The sequence below is a fragment of the Engystomops pustulosus genome, chromosome 11, assembly GCF_040894005.1.
Source record: "Engystomops pustulosus chromosome 11, aEngPut4.maternal, whole genome shotgun sequence".
Classification (NCBI taxonomy): domain Eukaryota; kingdom Metazoa; phylum Chordata; class Amphibia; order Anura; family Leptodactylidae; genus Engystomops; species Engystomops pustulosus.
Genome location: NC_092421.1, coordinates 74760384 through 74782131, shown reverse-complemented (window position 1 = coordinate 74782131; position 21748 = coordinate 74760384). Strand labels below are relative to the sequence as shown.

At 42.2% G+C, this 21748-nt stretch overlaps 1 protein-coding gene across 1 annotated transcript; it reads left to right on the top strand.

Moving 5' to 3' along the window:
- The first annotated feature begins 733 nt into the window (after window positions 1–733).
- VAX1 (ventral anterior homeobox 1) lies at window positions 734–20465 on the top strand. Its single transcript, XM_072130502.1, has 3 exons — window positions 734–1865; window positions 8764–8951; window positions 18695–20465. The coding sequence occupies exons 1-3, from the start codon at window positions 1637–1639 to the stop codon at window positions 19160–19162; spliced, it is 885 nt and encodes a 294-aa protein (XP_071986603.1). The 5' UTR covers window positions 734–1636; the 3' UTR covers window positions 19163–20465.
- Window positions 20466–21748: the final 1283 nt, after the last annotated feature.

Here is a 21748-nt window from a genome sequence, read left to right as displayed (position 1 = left end):
AGACATGAGGTGAGGTCACAATCTATATAGGGGGTAGATGGAGACACGAGGAGAGGTCACAATCTATATGGGGAGTAGATGGAGACATGAGGTGAGGTCACAATCTATATGGAGGGTAGATGGAGACTTGAGGTGAGGTCACAATCTATATGGGGGTAGATGGAGACATGAGGTGAGGACACAATCTATATGGGGGGTAGATGGAGACACGAGGTGAGGACACAATCTATATGGGGGGTAGATGGAGACACGAGGTGAGGTCACAATCTATATGTTATCTATATGAGGAATAGATGGTTACATGAGTTGAGGAAGCATGGTTGTTTGGTAACTGTGTGTTGTAGGCCTCTAGAACTCCATGCTGCTGACATCAGTCCCCACCATGTACATTATTTTCTTCTGCTGACATTGGGGATAAGTTGTCAGAATGCAGCGTTGGGTCCTGTGTAATAACTGAATTATATGTTATAATGTAGCAGCTGGGGGAAGTTTTCTTCTGTGTTACATTGATAGGTGATGCATAAGAATAATTGTAACAACGACCCCCCAGCTCCTAGTTCTACTGACCAGAGGTCACATGAGGATAAAGGTTCTCTAGGCAGTTTGATATCTGCAGAGGCGGTGTGGCCCCCAGTGTTAGTGGCGGGCCCCTGATAGGAGCTGTATTGTTAGGTTGCATTGGTTCGCCTCTCCGCCCAGATCTTAGTTCCTCATTCAGCCTGGTGGAGTTTTTCTCCTTTCCCCCTGGCAGACACCCACCCGGCCGGTCCTATTAGATAATTACCAGCCCTCCGTCCATTCTTCATAAGGAGCTGAATGAGCAGGTCTGTGAGGAGGGGTCCCATGCAAGGTGACAAGGAGCGCTCCATCCTCTCTTCACAAGGCCATTGATTTGAATGGAGCCATTGTGGCCTAATCAATGCTTGATTGGATTACTGGCTGCGCTCTGGGTAGGACAATAGGCAGCTTCTGCCAGGAGAAACTTTCTGCTGGTCCCCTGACGATAGTGTCCCGGCACCTCAGCCGTGCGTGGAGCTGCTCAATCCCATGAGAAGTGGAGAAGAAGGGCAGGAGGCGGCCGCTGAGCCCCGGACCCTCTCTTCTGAGCCACAAATTCCAACAAAAGAGCATCATTTGTCAGTGTCATCAGAGGACTGGAGGGCAGGGATAAATACTGGGCTCAGGGGCTGACACTCTGCAATGATGACTCGCATGGCCACTACTGGCTGACAGCACCGGACCCTCACCACCTCGTTGCAGCCACTTCTCGTCACCTCTCCCAAACTCCTCAATGATCTGGGCCCTTCCTTCGTGATCAAGGTCCCGCAACCCTTTCCCCTGGTAATTGTGGTATTTCTCTTCAGTCCTCAGCCCTCCCCTTAGTACTTAGGGACCCTCAACCCTCTCCTGTGTGACGGGGCCCTTTGCCCATTCCTGTCAGTGATTTGGGCCCCTCATCATCTCTTGTCATTGATTGGGGCCACTTGACATCTCCTCCATCTACAGAAGAGTGAGCTGCGCTGATGAGGAGCCCTCAGAGTGGAGGCTGAAGACTCGGTGCACTCCGCTCCTCTGCTCAGTGACATCAGGATCCAGCAGCAGCACTGCGCCAGGATAGCACCCCAAAAACTCCTCTATGTTTGAGAAGGTGCACAGCATGGACCTGAGGGAGGAGAGCACCCATGGCTCAAAGCCCAGGCATAAGGATGGCAAGGACCTCAGGGACCCAATGCCGGGCATCCCCAGCCCCTATCTTAAGGAACACCAGTCACAGGGATCCTATCCCCCAACAACGGGAGCGTCCGACCCCTGCTCCAAGAGCAAGAGCACAGACCCGGACTACTGCAGAAGGATCCTGGTGCGAGGTAACCTGGACTGTGCCACCCATGTACCCCAAACCCCACATACTCCCAAACCTTGCATTTTACATTGGGATCTATCATGTCCCTGCAAATTATAGAAATGAACATCCAGCAGAACACTGAGACAACATTGTACCCCTGCAGCTGCACAAACTTTATTCTTTACATGTCATCATCATAGCTCTCTATACCTGGTCCGGTATATACATTTCTGTATACCTGCTCCTATATACACATCTGTATACCTGTTCCTAAATGTATACATCTGTATGTCTGATTCTGTATATACACCTCTGTATACCTGATCCTGTATATACACCTCTGTATACCTGATCCTGTATATACACCTCTGTATACCTGCTCCTATACATACACCTCTCTATACCTGCTCCTATTTATACACTTCTGTATACCTGATCCTGTATATATACCTCTGTATACCTGATGCCATATATACACCTCTGTATATCTGCTCCTATATATATATACCTGCGTATACTTTCTCCTATAAATACACCTCTGTATACCTGATCCTGTATATATATTTCTGTATACCTGCTCCTATATATAAACCTGTATACCTGTTTTATATATACACCTCTGTATACTTGATCTTATACATACACCTCTTTATACCCGATCCTGTATATACACCTCTGTAAACGTGCTCCTAGATATACACCTCTGTATACTTAATCCTATATATACACCTCTATATTCCTGATACTATATAAACACTCTGTATACCTGCTCCTATATATACACCCCTGTATAACTTATATATATATATATATATATATATATATATATACACCTCTGTATACTTAATCCTATATATACACCTCTGTATTCCTGATACTGTAAAAACACTCTGTATATCTGCTCCTATATACACCCCTGTATAGCTTCTATACATATATATACACCTCTGTATAAATGCACATATACATATACCTATGTATACCTGCTACAATACATACACTTATGTATACCTGCTCAAATATATACACCTCTTTATATTCTCCTATACATACACACACCTCTGTATACCTAATCCTATATATACACCTCTGTATACCTAATCCTATATATACTCCTCTGTATTCCTGATACTGTATAAACACTATGTATACCTGCTCCTATATATATGTACCTCGGTATACCTTCTATATATAGAAACCTCTGTATACCTTATCTTATATATATACCTCTGAATATCTGATTCCGTACATACACCTCTACTTGCTCCTATATAAACTTCTGTATACCTGCTCCAATACCTACACTTCTATATACATTCTCCGATGTATACACCTCTGTATAGCTGTTCCCATATTAACACATCTGTATACCTGCTCTTTATATAAAGCTCTATATACCTGCTCCTATATATACACTCTTGTGTATAGCTGCTCCCATGTATATTGTATATACATCATTGTATATTGTATAAATTATCCTATATATACCATTGTTTAACTGTTCTATATATACACCTCTGTATACCTAATCCTATATATACACCTCTGTACACCTGATCCCATATGTAAAGCTCTAAATACCTGATCTTGCATATACACCTTTGTATACCTGATCCTGTATATACACATCTATATACCTGATCTTATACATACACCTCTGTATACCTGATCCTATGTCTAAACCTCTGTATACTTGATCTTATGCATACACATCTGTATACCTGATCCTGTATATACACCTCTGTATACCTTATCTTATACATGCACCTCTGTATACCTGATCTAGTATATACATCACGGTATACCTGCTCCTATATCTAAACCTCTGTATACTTGATCTTATACATACACTTCTGTATACCTGATCCTGCATATACACCTATGTATACTTTAAATACACCTCTGTATACCTGATCCTATACATACACATCTGTATACCTGATCTTATACATGCACCTCTGTATACCTGATACTGTATATACATCTCTGTATACCTGACCCTTTATATACACCTCTCTATACCTGATACTGTATAAACACCTCTGTATACTTGAACTTATACATACACCTCTGTATTCCTGATACTGTTTAAACACTCAGTATACCTTCTCCTATATATACACCCCTGTATAGCTTCTATATATACACCTCTGTATACATTCTCCTATAAATACAGCTCTGTATACCTGCTCCTTTAAACACCTCTGTATACCTGCTGAAATATATACACCTCTGTATATTCTCCTATACATACACACACCTCTGTATACCTTCTTCTTTATATATACACTTCTGTATACTTGCTCCAATAAATACACCCCTGTATATCTGTTCATATATATACCTCTACAAACCTCCCCTCATATATACACTTCCGTATACCTGCTTCTATACATACATCTATTTATCCCTGATCCTATATATACACCTCTGTATACCTGATCTATATATACACATCTGTACACCTCCTATACACATACCTCTGTATAATTGTTCATATATATATATATATATATATATATATATATATATATACTTCTATATACCTGCTCCTATATATACACATCTGTATGCTTGACACTATATATACACCTCTTTATACATGCACCTATTTATACCTCTGTATACCTGCTCTTATATATACACCTCTGTATACATGCACCTATATATGCACCTCTGTATACATGCACCTCTGTATACACGCTCCTTTATATTACACCTGTGTATACCTTCTCTATATGTAAACCTCTGCAAATCTTTTCTCTGTGTCGACTTTTCTATATATACATATACACACCTACCATCGCTACACATATTAGCTTTGTATATATGCTCCTATATATATATACACCTTTGTATACCTTCTCTTTATATGCATCTCTAAATCTTTGCTCTCTCTCTATATGCCTCTGTATTCCTGCTCCTATATATACAAATTTCTTCACCTTCTCCTATATATACACCTCTGTATACCTTTTAATATATATCTACACCTCTATATACCTTCTCATATATATACACCTGTGTATTACTATATATATATATTGCTATAAATACAATTTTGAATACCTATTCCTATATATAGTCCTCTGTATACCTGTTTTATATATACAGCTTTGTATACTTGCTCCTATAAATAAACCTCTGCATACATTCTATTATATATACACCTCTATATACATTCTTCTATATATACATCTCTGTATACCGGCTCCTATATATACACTTCTATAATATCTCCCCTGTAAACTTTCCTCTACAATATCACCTCTACCCACGTAACTCTATTTTATGTTGCAACTTTATATTACACCTGTGTAGACCTTCTCTATATGTAAACCTCTGCAAATCTGCTATCTATATATGCACCTATACATGCACCTCCGTATACAGGCTCCTTTATATAACACCTGTGTAGTATATCACACATGTATATATAACACACTTGTATATCACTATTTAATGTATGGCCTAGTACATACTTTTATGGACCCACCTCATTCACAATAATCTGTTATATGACACACCTGTATATCACTATAATATATATAACACTATGATATACCTGTATATATAAAAAATCTGTATATCACAACTTTATACAAAACACATCTGTATATGACATATATATATATATATATATATATATATATATATATATATATATATATAAAATCACATCTGTATGTGTATAACACCTCTATATATAACACACAGTATATCTCACTTTATATATAACACACCTGTATATCACACCTCTATATATAACACACAGTATATCTCACTTTATATATAACACCTGGGGGAAATTTATTATTAATATTTTTGTCTATGTTTGGTGTTGTTTTGGCGCAGTTGTGGTACAGAATAGACCCTGCTTGCGCCATTTCGTTATCTGCATGGACTAGTTCTCACAATAGGACTGAATTCATGATTTGCGACTTTCCGTGCAAGTTTTGGCGCAAATTGACACCAGTCCCCGCCCTGGTCAAAATTCTGAGACTTTTGATGATATTTTGTGACTTTTTTTTTAATGCAACTGTGGCACATATCATACGACTTTAATGACACTTTAATGACTCTGATTGGCAGCGAAGATCCAAAGGCAAACATAGACCTGTCCCGGGGAGCCGCCTCATGATAAATAACCCCCATTGTATATATATATCACACCTGTAACTTCAGCATAGAAATGATTATTTTATTAATATTTATGAAATTACAATGATTTTTTTATTCACTGTTATTTTTTTTACTACCCAGAATCATAATTATAGTTATGATGATTCTTATTAGTATTATATTACAGATTATATTCATGTTATTATCTTTATTATTTATTATAACTACTATTACTATGGCATAGCCCAAGCTCCAGTGATAGCCTCCCAGATCAGCTGTATTATATAATTCACATATTATTTTATTTAGGATTGTTCAAGTGTTATATGACTTTTTATTGTCAAAACATGGAATGTAACATTGTGTTCTATTATATGGTGTGATGTTATGTCGTGTTGTGGTGTGTTACATTATATTGTGCTATGTTTTAGTGTGTTATGTTACGTGATGCTATAGTGTTATATTATGTGATGTTACAGAGTTATATTATATGGTGTGATGTCATAGTGAGTTATTTTATATTGTGTAGTGTAATACTGTATTATATTATATGGTGCGATGCGTAATGTTTTAGTGTTTTGTCATGTTGTGGTGTCTTACATTATATTGTGTTATGATATGTGATGCTATAGTGTTATTTTATATTGTGTAATGCTATACTGCATTCAGTATGTTATGTCATGTTATAGTGTGCTCCATAATATTGTGTGATGTAATAGTATGTACTTTATATTGTGTCATGTTATAGTGTGTTATATAATACTATATGATGCTATAAGGAATTGTTTTATATTATGTGATGTTATAGTGTGTTATATTGTGTCATGTTATAGTGTGTTATATTATATTGTGTCATGTTATAGTGTGTTATATTGTGTGATGTTATAGTGTGTTATATTATATTGTGTGATGTTATAGTGTGTTATATTATATTGTGTCATGTTATAGTGTGTTATATTGTGTGATGTTATAGTGTGTTATATTATATTGTGTCATGTTATAGTGTGTTATATTATATTGTGTCATGTTATAGTGTGTTATATTATATTGTGTCATGTTATAGTGTGTTATATTATATTGTGTCATGTTATAGTGTGTTATATTGTGTGATGTTATAGTGTGTTATATTGTGTGATGTTATAGTGTGTTATATTATATTGTGTCATGTTATAGTGTGTTATATTATATTGTGTCATGTTATAGTGTGTTATATTATATTGTGTCATGTTATAGTGTGTTATATTGTGTGATGTTATAGTGTGTTATATTATATTGTGTCATGTTATAGTGTGTTATATTATATTGTGTCATGTTATAGTGTGTTATATAATACTATATGATGCTATACGGAATTGTTTTATATTATGTGATGTTATAGTGTGTTATATTATATTGTGTCATGTTATAGTGTGTTATATTATATTGTGTGATGTTATATTGTTTTATATTGTGTGATGTTATAGTGTGTTATTTTGTGTGACATTATACTGTGTTATATTTTGTGCCATATTATGTGTATGTCATATTGTTCAATATTCTTGGTTTTGTAGTATTTTATACTATTTTGTGTCATGTTATAGTGTGTTATATTATATTGTCTCATGTTATATTGTTTTATATTGTGTCATGTTATAGTGTGTTATATTATATTGTGTCATGTTATAGTGTTATTTTGTGTGACATTTACTGTGTTATATTTTGTGCCATATTATGTGTATGTCATATTGTTCAACATTCTTGGTTTCGTAGTATTTTATACTATTTTGTGTGATGTAATAGGGGGTCGTTTATCTTAGTTTTTTCCACTTTCGTTTTTTCTCTTTTTATTTTATTATTTCTTTTCACTTATCCAGCAAAGTTGACCCACTGTTTATGCAATCTCTGTAAACTAATAAAAATCCACTCACGAGGAGGGGTAGGAAAGACATTCAAAGAACCTGAGACTTTTCCGAATATGTTTTTTTTTTTTTTAAAACTATTCAGCAGCCTGGTATTTTACCCTATAAGATAAATCAAACAAACCCAAGACCTGAAAATGTGTTATATTAAATTGTGTGATATAGAAGGTTTTTACATTGTGTGATGTGATGCTAGAGTGTATTATTTGCCGTGTTATATTATATTCTACAATGTTATAAATGGTTATAAAATATATCCTGTGATTTTTATAGTGTTTGACATTAGTTTCTGTGATGTTATAGCGTGACATATTCTGTATTGTGATGTTATATTGTGTTATATTATATTTTGTGATGGTATATTGCGTTTATTTTGTGTGTCGCAGTTTATTATATCCTGTGATGTCATTTTATGTTACGATATATTTTGTACGGATGTAGTGAGTTCAATTATGCAATGTTATATTGTGTTATTTTATTTGTGTTTTTTTATTTTTCTTCTTTTCTTTCTGTTTTTTTTTCATGTGATGTGATGTTGTACTGTCTGCTGCTATAATGTGTTATATTACATTTACATTACATTTTTATATAATGTTATATTATGTGATTTGATGTTTCGGTGTTTCCCCAATTATACACTGTTCATTATATACAGAATTACTATACTTTATATGCTACAAATACTACATTCACGTGATGATTATGATACAGAATTGCAGTTTGTTTTCCCGGAGCTCAGACTAGATAAAGCCAAAATGACTTCTGGGGCACCCAGTGCCTGGTTTGGGTTGGGCATGGGACCTGTGTGCAGATACGAGGGGTGTGAGGTGTCGGTAGTCAATGACTAGATCTGGGGGGTTCTAGAGTGACACGTCTGACCCTGTGGATTTGCTCCCACAGATGCCAAAGGCTCTATCCGGGAGATCATCCTGCCAAAGGGCCTGGACCTGGATCGACCCAAGCGGACCCGGACCTCGTTCACAGCAGAACAGCTTTACCGCCTGGAGATGGAGTTCCAAAGGTGCCAGTACGTGGTGGGCCGGGAGAGAACCGAACTGGCCCGACAGCTCAATCTCTCAGAGACCCAGGTACCAGACCCATCAAGAGCACAGCACTACCTGTATATTATATATACAACATTATCCACACCACTGCATTTACATTATATATATAGTATTATATACACCACAGCATATACATTATATACATTATGCATAGTATTATATATAGTATTATACACACCCCTGCCTGTATATTAAAAATAAAGTATTATATACACCACTGCCTGTATATTTTATATATATAATTATATGCACCACTACCTGAACATTATATATATATATATATATATATAGTATTATATACACAGGGAAGATGTTAAGGGGCTGATCTATCTCCTATAATCTGTCTATTTATCTATCTCCTATCTATTCATCTATCAATCGATCTTCTATCTCTCTTCTACTGTATCTATCTCTCATATCTATCATCTATCTGTATATAATCTACTGTGTATTTCTGTATCTATAAATCTCTATCATCTTTCCTAAGTATCTTCTATCCTCCATCTCCCCATCATCTGTCTCTCCTATAACATTCTCCTACAGCCCCATATTACAGACACTTCCCTACTAATGGGTGTAACTACAAAGTGTTATTATTGTGCACGGCTAAAGGAGCCTCTCACTGTGACTGTTCACAAAAAAGTTTTTATTTTGGGGCCCCACTTTTAGTTTGAGTGTATTTTATATCTCGCTAATAAAACTTGTTGACTTCAAATAGTTTTGGTCCATGATGAGGACACCTCACGCTTCTTGGATACAAGTGCACCCGTTAAACCCCACCCTCTTTTCCTTCTCGTACATTGCCACTTTTAGTTTTGCACAGGGCCCCACTTTGCCTAAAACCTGCCCTGTATATAAATATAATTATAAACTGACTCTACATTTTCTATATAGTATTATATACATATATATATATATATATATATATATATATATGCCACTGCCTGTGCATTGTATGTATATATATATATATATACACAGAGAGAGAGAGAGAGAGAACATTATATGCACCACTGGCTATATATATATATATATATATATATGTGTGTGTGTGTGTGTGTGTATATATATATATATAGTATTTTATACAACACTACCTGTATATTATATATATAGTATTATATACACCACTGGCTATATATATATATATATGTGTAAGTTGGAACTGTATATTTTATAATTGTAGCTCCAGCCAAATTTTTTTTGGTCTCTGTGACAATTGGATTTTAAAAATGTTGGATTGTCATTAGAACCAGGATTAACACTAAAGCTTCATTACAGACACCTGTGATAACTGTTACAGCTGATCATTATAGCCTAGGACTAAATCACAATAAATTACCAACAACCAGAGGTCCGTTTGTAACTAGGGGTCGTATGTAAGTCAGGTGTTCTTAAGTAGGGGACCGCCTATATATATATATATATATATATATATATATATATATATATATAATTTTATATAACACTATATGTATATTTTATATGTGTTATTATATACACCACTGCCTATACATTATATATAGTATTATAAAGGATGTAACAAAAATTGTGTGTAGTTGGAATATTTTGTGAAAAACACATCGAATCAAAAAACTAAATATATAACAGACAATTTTTTTTTTTTAAGATTCTATCCAATGATACCAAACCTTTCAAAAAACTTTCAAACCTTAAATGGGAAATTCCCATATTTTCAATGCAGATAGGGATTCTTCAGAATAAAATGAGCATGATTAAATGTATGATCAAAGTCTTTTTTTTTTTGTCGAAAAAAAGAAAAAAATCACAACTTATAAAAAAAAAAAATACAAAGCAATTCAAATTTGATCAAATAGTCAACCTACGAGTCTAGAGTGACATAAGAGAAGAACAAGGAAGAGTAAAGCAAAACTAGAATGAGATTAGTTTAAAAAAAATGCTGGTTGTCTCATCCATGGGAAAAACATTTTCAAAATTGGGGCCATCTCAAGAAATACACAATGAATCAAAAAACTCATGATTTGATCATAGTAGGCTGGTGTAATGTGAGTCCCCGCCTCTCACACATCGGGGGCTGGTGTAATGTGAGTCCCCGCCTCTCACACATCGGGGGCTGGTGTAATGTGAGTCCCCGCCTCTCACACATCAGGGGCTGGTGTAATGTGAGTCCCCGCCTCTCACACATCAGGGGCCGGTGTAAAGTGAGTCCCTGCCTCTCACACATCGGGGCCGGTGTAATGTGAGTCCCCGCCTCTCACACATCAGGGGCTGGTGTAATGTGAGTCCCCGCCTCTCACACATCGGGGGCTGGTGTAATGTGAGTCCCCGCCTCTCACACATCGGGGGCTGGTGTAATATGAGTCCCCACCTCTCACACATCGGGGGCTGGTGTAATGTGAGTCCCCGCCTCTCACACATCGGGGGCTGGTGTAATGTGAGTCCCTGCCTCTCACACATCAGGGGCTGTTGTAATGTGAGTCCCCGCCTCTCACACATCGGGGGTTGGTGTAATGTGAGTCCCAACCTCTCACACATCGGGGGCTAGTGTAATGTGAGTCCCTGCCTCTCACACATCGGGGGCTGGTGTAATGTGAGTCTCCACCTCTTACACATCAGGGGCCGGTGTAATGTGATTCCCCACCTCTCACACATCGGGGGCTGTTGTAATGTGAGTCCCCGCCTCTCACACATCGGGGGCTGGTGTAATGTGAGTCCCCGCCTCTCACACATCGGGGGCTGGTGTAATGTGAGTCCCCACCACTCACACATCGGGGGCTGGTGTAATGTGAGTCCCCGCCTCTCACACATCGGGGGTTGGTGTAATGTGAGTCCCAACCTCTCACACATCGGGGGCTAGTGTAATGTGAGTCCCCACCTCTCACACATAGGGGCTGGTGTAATGTGAGTCCCCGCCTCTCACACATCGGGGGCTAGTGTAATGTGAGTCCCCGCCTCTCACACATCAGGGGCCGGTGTAATGTGAGTCTCCACCTCTTACACATCAGGGGCCGGTGTAATGTGATTCCCCACCTCTCACACATCGGGGGCTGATGTAATGTGAGTCCCCGCCTCTCACACATCAGAGGCTGGTGTAATGTGAGTCCGCGCCTCTCACACATCGGGGGCTGGTGTAATGTGATTCCCCGCCTCTCACACATCGGGGGCTGGTGTAATGTGATTCCCCGCCTCTCACACATCGGGGGCTGGTGTAATGTGAGTCCCTGCCTCTCACACATCGGGGGCTGGTGTAATGTGAGTCCCCGCCTCTCACACATTGGGGGCTGGTGTAATGTGAGTCCCCGCCTCTCACACATTTGGGGCTGGTGTAATGTGAGTCCCCGCCTCTCACACATTGGGGGCAGGTGTAATGTGAGTCCCTGCCTCTCACACATCGGAGAGACGATTAACTTAAGTCTCCTCCGCTCTGAAGATGGGGATTTCTCTGGTTGCCGAAAAAGTTACTGGAATAAGTATCATAGTTTATACGGTTAAAAAAAAGACACATATCCATCAGGTTCAACCAAGGAAGGGATTTAGGGGAAACAACATTCTAAGGGAATTTAGTGCTGGAATTTGAAAATATCGGATAGCTTTTAGAAAAATATTGCATAAGTCTATATTCAGGTTTTGGATCTGTTGTGAATTTATTGAAATATTCCCTTATTCAACATTTTTGCACATGTTTAGATTTTTGGCGAGGTACAGCGCCATCTGATACCAAATGGAAATAGACTTAGGTCAAATCCATGTAATTTTTCATGGGGAATTTGAATTTGCATCACAAAAATAGAGGTTTCAATTTAAGTTTGGTATCATTGGATATGGTTTTTTTTACATCATGTATACACCACTGCCTGTACATTATGTATGTATAGTATTATATACAGCACTTGTCATACTGCATGACTTTCATGGGCTGCACCAGTTACCAGATTTCCTGATGCTCTAATGACCACAATACAACAGAAAATGGCACTCCAGCAACCAAATGCTGCAAAGGAGACAATATTAGTGGAGACCCCAGAGAGGATATTAATAGTGGAGACCACAGAGCAATCAAAGATAATACTGGGAAGCCCCAGAGAATACAACTAATAATACTGGAGACCCCTAGAGCAGAGAAATATATAAATCATCTACTAACCAAGAACAGTAGAGCTGACAAGTACTTACCTCTCCTGGTTGCTTTACTGCTCCTGGGGCCATTCTGCTCAGTGTCCTGAACCCTGATGTATGCAACCAGTGTCCACTACCTGGCCTCTAGCACCAATGACCATCAGTTATGGAGGTGCTCTCAGGATGTGAACCACAATTTGAGGGTTTACAGGCTGCGTGTGGACAATGCTTCGGGTTGTGCACCCCTGATACCCCTTTTTGTTGAGAGGAATGTAGTGAAGCTTCACTGCCACACAGAACAGCGCACATATCATACACATGTACATGTAGTACAAACAACAAACAGCACATACTGCATACACATACAGTACACAAGACATATAGTACACATAACATAAAGGGGCATGTGCAGCTAAAGGGGCATGGTAGTGCTTAGTCGGAGTTTGCGCCACGTTTATTACTGAGGCATGCCACAATGCTGCTGCAATTTGATGAAGCTAAATACCAAGAAAACAAAAGGTGCAACTGTGTCACATCCTGAAAATAGACCAGATCTAATAAGAGCGTGTGACCCTACTGGATTATTAAAAATTGTGCTGAAAAAAATAACTTGGCTTATACTCGAATCAATTAAAAAAAATTAACACTGTAATCACCTTCCGACGCCCCCTCATGTCCTCTTCTTGCTTCCAATGCTCCGGTGCCTCTTCGGGTCTTCTTTGGGTCATTCTGCTCGTCTTCGGGTCCCCTCACAAACATCCCGAAGAGGAGCTGAAAAACTGGAAGAGGATCCGAAGAGGCACCGGAGCATCCAAAGCAAGAAGAGGACCTGCGGGGGCATCGGAAAGGTGACTACAGTGTTAATTTTTTTAAATTAAAGTCTTGGCATACCCGGGGCAGGGGCCAGCCGACTATATAATGGTGGGCAGGGGCTCAATATATGCTGGGTGGGGCTGGCGGCCTATATACTATGGGGACTGGCATGCTATATACTACAGGAGGCTGGCAGGCTATATACTACAGGGGCTGGCAGGCTAAATACTACAGGGGATGGTAGGCTATATACTGAGGGGGGAGGGGCTGGCAGGCTATATACTGGGGGGGCAGGGGCTGGCAGGCTATATACTGGGGGGGCTGGGGCTGCTGGCTATATACTTGGGGCAGGGGCTGACAGGATATATACTGAGGGACAGGGGCTGGCAGGATATATACTGCAGTGACAGGCAGGCTGTATACTGGGGACAGGGGCTGCTGGCTATATACTGGGGGGCAGGGGCTGCTGGCTATATACTTGGGGGCAGGGGCTGGCAGGCTGTATACTGGGGGACAGGGGCTGGCGGGCTATATACTGCAGTGACAGGCAGGCTGTATACTGGGGGCAGGGGCTGCTGTCTATATACTGGGGGGCAGGGGCTGGCAGGCTATATACTGGGGGACAGGGGCTGGCAGGCTATATACTGCAATGACAGGCAGGCTGTATACTGGGGGCAGGGGCTGCTGTCTATATACTGGGGGGAAGGGGCTGGCAGGCTATATACTTGGGGGCAGGGGCTGGCAGGATATATACTGCAGTGACAGGCAGGCTGTATACTGGGGGCAGGGGCTGCTGGCTATATACTGGGGGACAGGGGCTGGCAGGCTATATACTGGGGGACAGGGGCTGGCAGCCTGTATACTAGGGGACAGGGGCTGGCAGGCTATATACTGCAGTGACAGGCAGACTGTATACTGGGGGCAGGGGCTGCTGTCTATATACTGGGGGGTAGGGGCTGCTGGCTATATACTTGGGGGCAGGGGCTGGCAGGCTGTATACTGGGGGACAGGGGCTGGCGGGCTATATACTGCAGTGACAGGCAGGCTGTATACTGGGGGCAGGGGCTGCTGTCTATATACTGGGGGGCAGGGGCTGGCAGGCTATATACTTGGGGGCAGGGGCTGGCAGGCTATATACTGGGGGACAGGGGCTGGCAGGCTATATACTGCAGTGACAGGCAGGCTGTATACTGGGGGCAGGGGCTGGCAGGCTATATATTGGGGGAAAGGGGCTGGCAGGCTGTATACTGGGGGACAGGGGCTGGCAGGCTATATACTGCAGTGACAGGCAGGCTGTATACTGGGGCAGGGGCTGCTGTCTTTATACTGGGGGGCAGGGGCTGGCAGGCTATATACTGGGGGACAGGGGCTGGCAGGCTATATACTGCAGTGACAGGCAGACTGTATACTGGGGGCAGGGGCTGCTGTCTATATACTGGGGTTCAGGGGCTGGCAGGCTATATACTTGGGGGCAGGGGCTGGCAGGCTATATACTGGGGGACAGGGGCTGGCAGGCTATATACTGCAGTGACAGGCAGGCTGTATACTGGGGGCAGGGGCTGGCAGGCTATATATTGGGGGACAGGGGCTGGCAGGCTGTATACTGGGGGACAGGGGCTGGCAGGCTATATACTGCAGTGACAGGCAGGCTGTATACTGGGGGCAGGGGCTGCTGTCTATATACTGGGGGCAGGGGCTGGCAGACTATATACTGGAGGCAGGGGCTGCTGTCTATATACTGGGGACAGTGGCTGGCAGGCTATATACTGGGGGACAGGGGCTGACAGGCTATATACTGCAGTGGCTGGCAGGCTGTATACTGAGGACCGGGGCTGCTGGCTATATACTGGGGGGCAAGGGCTGGCAGGCTATATACTGGGGGATAGGGGCTAGAATGCTATATACTGCAGTGGCTGGCAGGCTGTATACTGAGGACAGAGGCTGCTGTCTATATACTGGGGGGCTGGGGCTGGAATGCTAAATACTGCAGTGGCTGGCAGGCTGTATACTGGGGACAGGGGCTGCTGGCTATATACTGGGGGGCTAGGGCTTTCAGGCTGTATACTGGGGGACAGGGGCTGTATTTCCTGAGTCAATACTTATACTCAAATGAATAGGTTTTCCCAGTTTTTTGTGTTAAAATTAGGTATCTCGGGTTAAAGCTCGAGTATATATGGTACATGTTAATAAGCACAAACAACATACACATGTACATACAACATACACAACACACAATATATAGCATACAGATTAGCATATCACATCATATACACACGTTACATACATATTTCTAGTGGTCACTTACATGTTATCCAGGACATGAGCAAAGAGGACCACATCCCTGGAAAACCACAGAGCACAGAGCGCAGAGCGCAGCTTCCTGCACAACCCTCCCCCTGTGTCCCGCCTAACAGACATTTCCTCCTGAAGGAGCATCGTGGGGAGTGGGAGAGCAGCAGCTGCTGTGCCGGCTCTTCAGATGTCACAAGGGAATGGGAAAGACCACTAGCAATAATTTGTATTGTATTTATCATGTATTTTGTGTCACATATATGTAACATGTATTGTATATACAGGGCCTTGTGAAAGTATTCGGGCCCCCTTGAACTTTTCTACGTTTTGCCCCATTTCAGGCTTCAAACATAAAAATTGGTATAAAAATAGTTATAAAAATTGTAATTTTTTGGTTAAGAATCAACAACAAGTGGGACACAATTGTGAATTGAAACAAAACTTATTGGATATTTAAAACTTTTGTAAAAACTAATAAACTGAAAAGTTAGCGGTGCAATATTATTCGGCCCATTTACCTCCAGTGCAGCAAACTCCCTCCAGAAGTTCAGTCTCTGATCTCTGAATGATCCAGTGTCGTCCTAAATGTCTGATGAGGAGAAATATAATCCACCTGTGTGTAATCAGGTCTCCGTATAAATCCACCTGCTCTGTCATAGTCTCATGTCAACAGGTAGGTCCGCGATTCTGTTGTGGAGAAGATTAACCCCTTAGTGACGCAGCCTGAAAAGGCTCTAGTGACCGGGCATTTTTAGCGAATATTTGTAAGCGGCGGTTTAAGGGCCATAACTTTTTTTTTTTTTTTTGCGTGCTACCTTAATATTTTTTTCAGTGTATTTTTTCGGGACACATTGGGGCAGATTTACTTACCCGGTTACCTGGTCCATTCGCGATCCAGCGGTGCGTTCTCTGTGCTGGATTCGGGTCCGGCCGGGATTTATTAAGGCATTTCCTCCGCCGTCCACCAGGTGGCGCTGCTGTGCTGAAGAGCATCGGAACGCACTGGAATACACCGAGCCGGGCTGAGTGAAGGTAAGTGCAAGCTCCGCAACATATTTTTTGTTTTAAATGCGGCGGTTTTTCTGAAATCCGTCGGGTATTCGTTCGGCCATCGGGCCCTTAGTAAATGACCCCCATTGAGATAGTAAAAACATAATAAAAGTTTTACAAATTTTTTATTTTTATTCTTATTTGGGGTTAAAAGTGGAAAAAAAAAGTATTTTTTTGTAATTTATAGTACATAGTTTTTGAATTTTTGAATTTTGATATATACTGGGGCACATTTATTTACCCGGTCACCAGTGTTCACATAAAGTGCATTGTTCCACTATAATCCTATAGTGCGCCCGATATCCTGCATGTGTCCTTTCCCCGCTCAGGTCCGCCAGAGTTCACCTTCCTCTTCCTGGTGCATGTAAGAGCTTGGGCTGGCAACACAATTTGAAACTTTAACCCTGCGCTAATTCCGAATCAGTTGGATCATCCGATCGCCTCCTCAGACACAATTAATATGTGTCACAGCCATTTTTGGGCGCTGTCATTTGGCGGAAAGTAGACCAAGAGAAATTTGGTCTAGCAGGGACACAAAACAGTGCACTGTTGCCTGTTCTCTGACTGTTGGACACATTTCTGGTGCTCGGACAGATTTTGGTCCCAGGGACAGAAAATGTTCTCAGTGCCAGAAATGTATCTGCACAGCTACACAATATTAAATGTGTGTCTTCTTTCCGAGAGCAGGTCGGTAACAAAGCCAATGCAGACACCGACACTTTATGTAAATGTCCCCCAATGATCCCAAACATAAAGCAAAATCTACAATGGAAGGTTCACAAATAACCGTATCCAGGTATTAGAACGGCCAAGTCACATCCAGACCCGAATCCAATGGAGAATCTGTGGAAAGAGCCGGAAAACTGCTGCTCACAGACGCTTCATCCAACCTCCCTGAGCTCCGGCTCTTCTCCAAGGAAGAACGGGAAGAACTTCAGTCTCTCCATGCACAAAACTGATAGAGACCTGATACCCCGAGCCACTGCAGCTGTAACTGGGGGCGCTACAAAGTATTCACTTAAGGGGCCGAATAATATTACACGCCCAACTTTTCAGTTATCCAATAAATATCCAATAAATTGAGTTCTTCACCAAAAAAATTACAATCTATCTTTATGTTTGAAGCCTGAAATGTGGCAAAAGGTGGAAAGGTTCAAGGGGTCTGAATACTTTCACAAGTCCCTGTATAATGTATTACATGTCACTTGTAGTGCTGTGTATTTATCATGTATTATGTGTTACTTTGTAGTGTGTATTAAATGTATCAGATTATTCTATGTCGTGCACTTTTATGAATCGTATATTAATTTTGTAAGGTGCAAAGGTGAATCGCTGGGGTCATGTTACCCCGCTTTTTTTTACTAAATATAACCGTTTGTATCACTTGTACTTTGCATGACAAAGGCTCACACCCGGGCCCAAACATCGCTCAGAGACCTCAGAGATATGCATTGCTTCCACGTTTGTTGTGCTTTCTTTGCGTCTATCTCATGTCCTTTGTTCTCTCCTTGCAGGTGAAGGTTTGGTTCCAGAACCGTAGAACAAAACAGAAGAAGGACCAGGGGAAAGACTCTGAGTTGAGGTCGGTGGTGTCAGAGACGGCCGCCACCTGCAGTGTCCTGCGACTTCTGGAACAAGGCCGTCTCCTGTCTCCTCCCGGGTTGCCTGGACTAATCCCTGCTTGTGCCACAGGTGCTTTAAGGGCTCAAAGCAGTTCTGGTCCTGGGGGCCCAACCCTCCCGGAAGTTCCCAGCACACCTTCTCACCAATCTGGACTGCACCCCTCCCCTACTGGACACAGCATCTTCGGCATGCCAGTGCCATCCCTCCTAGGCACAGTAGCCAATCGGCTGACGTCTAACCCCCTGACAATGGCCGGAAACCTGCAGGAACTCTCTGCCCGATACCTCAGCTCCTCTGCCTTCGAGCCCTACTCCAGGAGCTCCTCCAAGGAGGTGCTAGAGAAGAAGTCACTGGACTGACCCTGCTGTGTGTCATGTGTGAAGTACCCCAGGCATTACTGGAAGGGCACTGAACCCCAAACATTATTGTGAGAGCACTGCACCCCAAAATAATACTACAGGAGCACTGCAACCCAAACATTATTGTGAGACCACTGCACCCCAAACATTATTGTGAGAGCACTGCACCCCAAAATAATGCTGCAGGAGCTCTGCACCCCAAACATTATTTTTAGAGCACTGCACCCCAAAATAATACTGTAGCAGCTGTACACTCCAAAATAATACTGCACCCCATTATTGTAAGAGGACTGCACCCCAAAATAATATAATAGCAGTGCACCCCAAACATAACTGTAAGATCACTGGACCCCAAAACATCACTGTGAGTGCATTATACCCCAGATTCTACTGTATTAGCACTGCACAATTCTATAGCAGCTCCAGGTGCCCCAACAAATCATAAATGTACCCCCACCAATATGTGCACAGAACACGGGAACCTGTCGGGGCGACACTCAACCAACTACTTGTCCTTATGATGAAAGGTTTAGTGACCCAGTACACCCCAGCATCACAGCGCATGTGCTGGACCTATGGGATGTACCAGGCAGGCATTATACAACATAGGAAGCAGAAGAGTGAGCGTAGCTCTGGGGTACAATACACATGCAGGGTCTGTTATACTGTGCAGCCTGTGGAGCGCCCCCATCCTGTGACCCGTCACACAGCAGAACATTGCATCCCTCAATGGGAATGACTCTCATGACCCTGGGATCAGAGGGTCATGACCCTGGCCCAGGGTCCTAACACCAGCACAGAAGAAGCATCGTATGACCCTCCAGCCTGCACGGGGTCTTGTGTTTTTGTGTGTTCGGATCACATCCATGGATTTGTTTGGATGATTAAACCACCAGCGATTTGTCGGTTGTACTTGAATGTGTGGCGAGGCGCCGGCGCCTCCCGATCGGCCGGACCGGGGAGAAGGTCATGTGACCGGCTGATCGGGGGCAGCGCTCGGCTCCTTGCTGTAATTATAGTCATTTTATTGTAAATTATTTAAGGGAAAGCGGGAGGAAAGCGGGCGAGCTTGGCCTCAGGGGCGTCTTGTGTTGATGTTGTGTGAGTGACTTGGAGCATATATATATATAAAAGCTGTATGTATATATATATATGAGAAGAGATTTATGTATTTTTCACATTCTATTTAAACACCAGATGCTAATTATTTGACATGTGGGCGGTGGCTTGGAGCCCGGGCGCCGCAGCGATCATCTCTCATTATATGGATGTTTGGATCTGAAATTAAATGGAAAAAACTTGATCTGGGCACACGCTCCGCCTGGTCTCCATCATTACACCGGCGCCTCTGCAGGTCATCCTGGAGATTACACTGAGCACAGCCTCACTCCTACATCCGTACATCCCGTCCTCCGATCGCCCTTTATAACACTGCCACCTGCTGGTCATTCATACTTATAATCAGGTGCACCTTGTAATCCCGTGAGCCTTATATAAGAACCTAGACGTTTTAGCAGGCATTTATTGATGGTGCACCTTATAATCCAGTGCGCCTTATAGTTTGAAAAATATGGTAATTTTTTTCAAAAGACAATTGTACATAAATTTGTGGTCATGCTAGGGTAACACTGTGCCCATTTGTCCTACTTACATTAATTTCATACTTTAATAACTTCATCTTTTGGACGGGTTAGGTTGCTGTCAGACGTCATGCTTAGCATCTGTTTACAAACAAAATCAAAGCATAAAATGGCGTGCCATGGCCCAATCACATTTGTGCGAAACGCATGCAATCAGTAAACAACACCCAGTGTCTTGCATTTAGATGCGTTTCCATAGAGAAGCATATGTGACCGGGACGTGGCGCTCCCCCATGCGCTTTTATTACGTTTCTAAACGTCTGTCAGAACTCTTACAAGTGATTATGTTAACAGTAAAAGTTTGTTCGGTAGTTATGAGTGGGTTGGGCAAAATCCGGGTTCGTCTGGATATCGGTGCAAAATTTGGTTAAGGACGTGGACTTGATCCTGAACTTGAACCCCTACTGAACCCCCTAAATGGCTGAAAAATGGGGTTAGGGGGCTGAAAATGGTGGGAATAGTTACCCTGCCTACAATGGGGTAGGTCCAGACCCAGTTATTTAAATTAAAAACCACAAACCCTCACTGTGGGGCTCATTTACTTAGGGTCCTGCGGCCGCACTTTGGTCGGATATGAAGACAATTTCCGATCTGCGCCGCATCGGATTGTGTCGCACGCGATCGGATTTTGGCACATCGGCGCCGGCTTGCACGCAACACAAATCGGGGGGTGGGCCGTCAGACAACCCAACGGATACGGACTACGCATGGGATTTAACATTTCAAATTGTGTCGCAGGACACGCACTTACAAGCACCGGGAAGAAGAAGGTGATCTCCGGCGGACCTCGGCGGGGAAGTGACGGATGCAGGAACTCGGGCGCACGAGCTTTGTGAATCGCGCCGGACTTCACACCCCCGATTTCTGTTGCATGCAAGCCGGTGCCGATGCGCCACAATCCGATCGCGTGCCTCAAAAACCCGATGAAAGTGCGGTGGTCAGACCC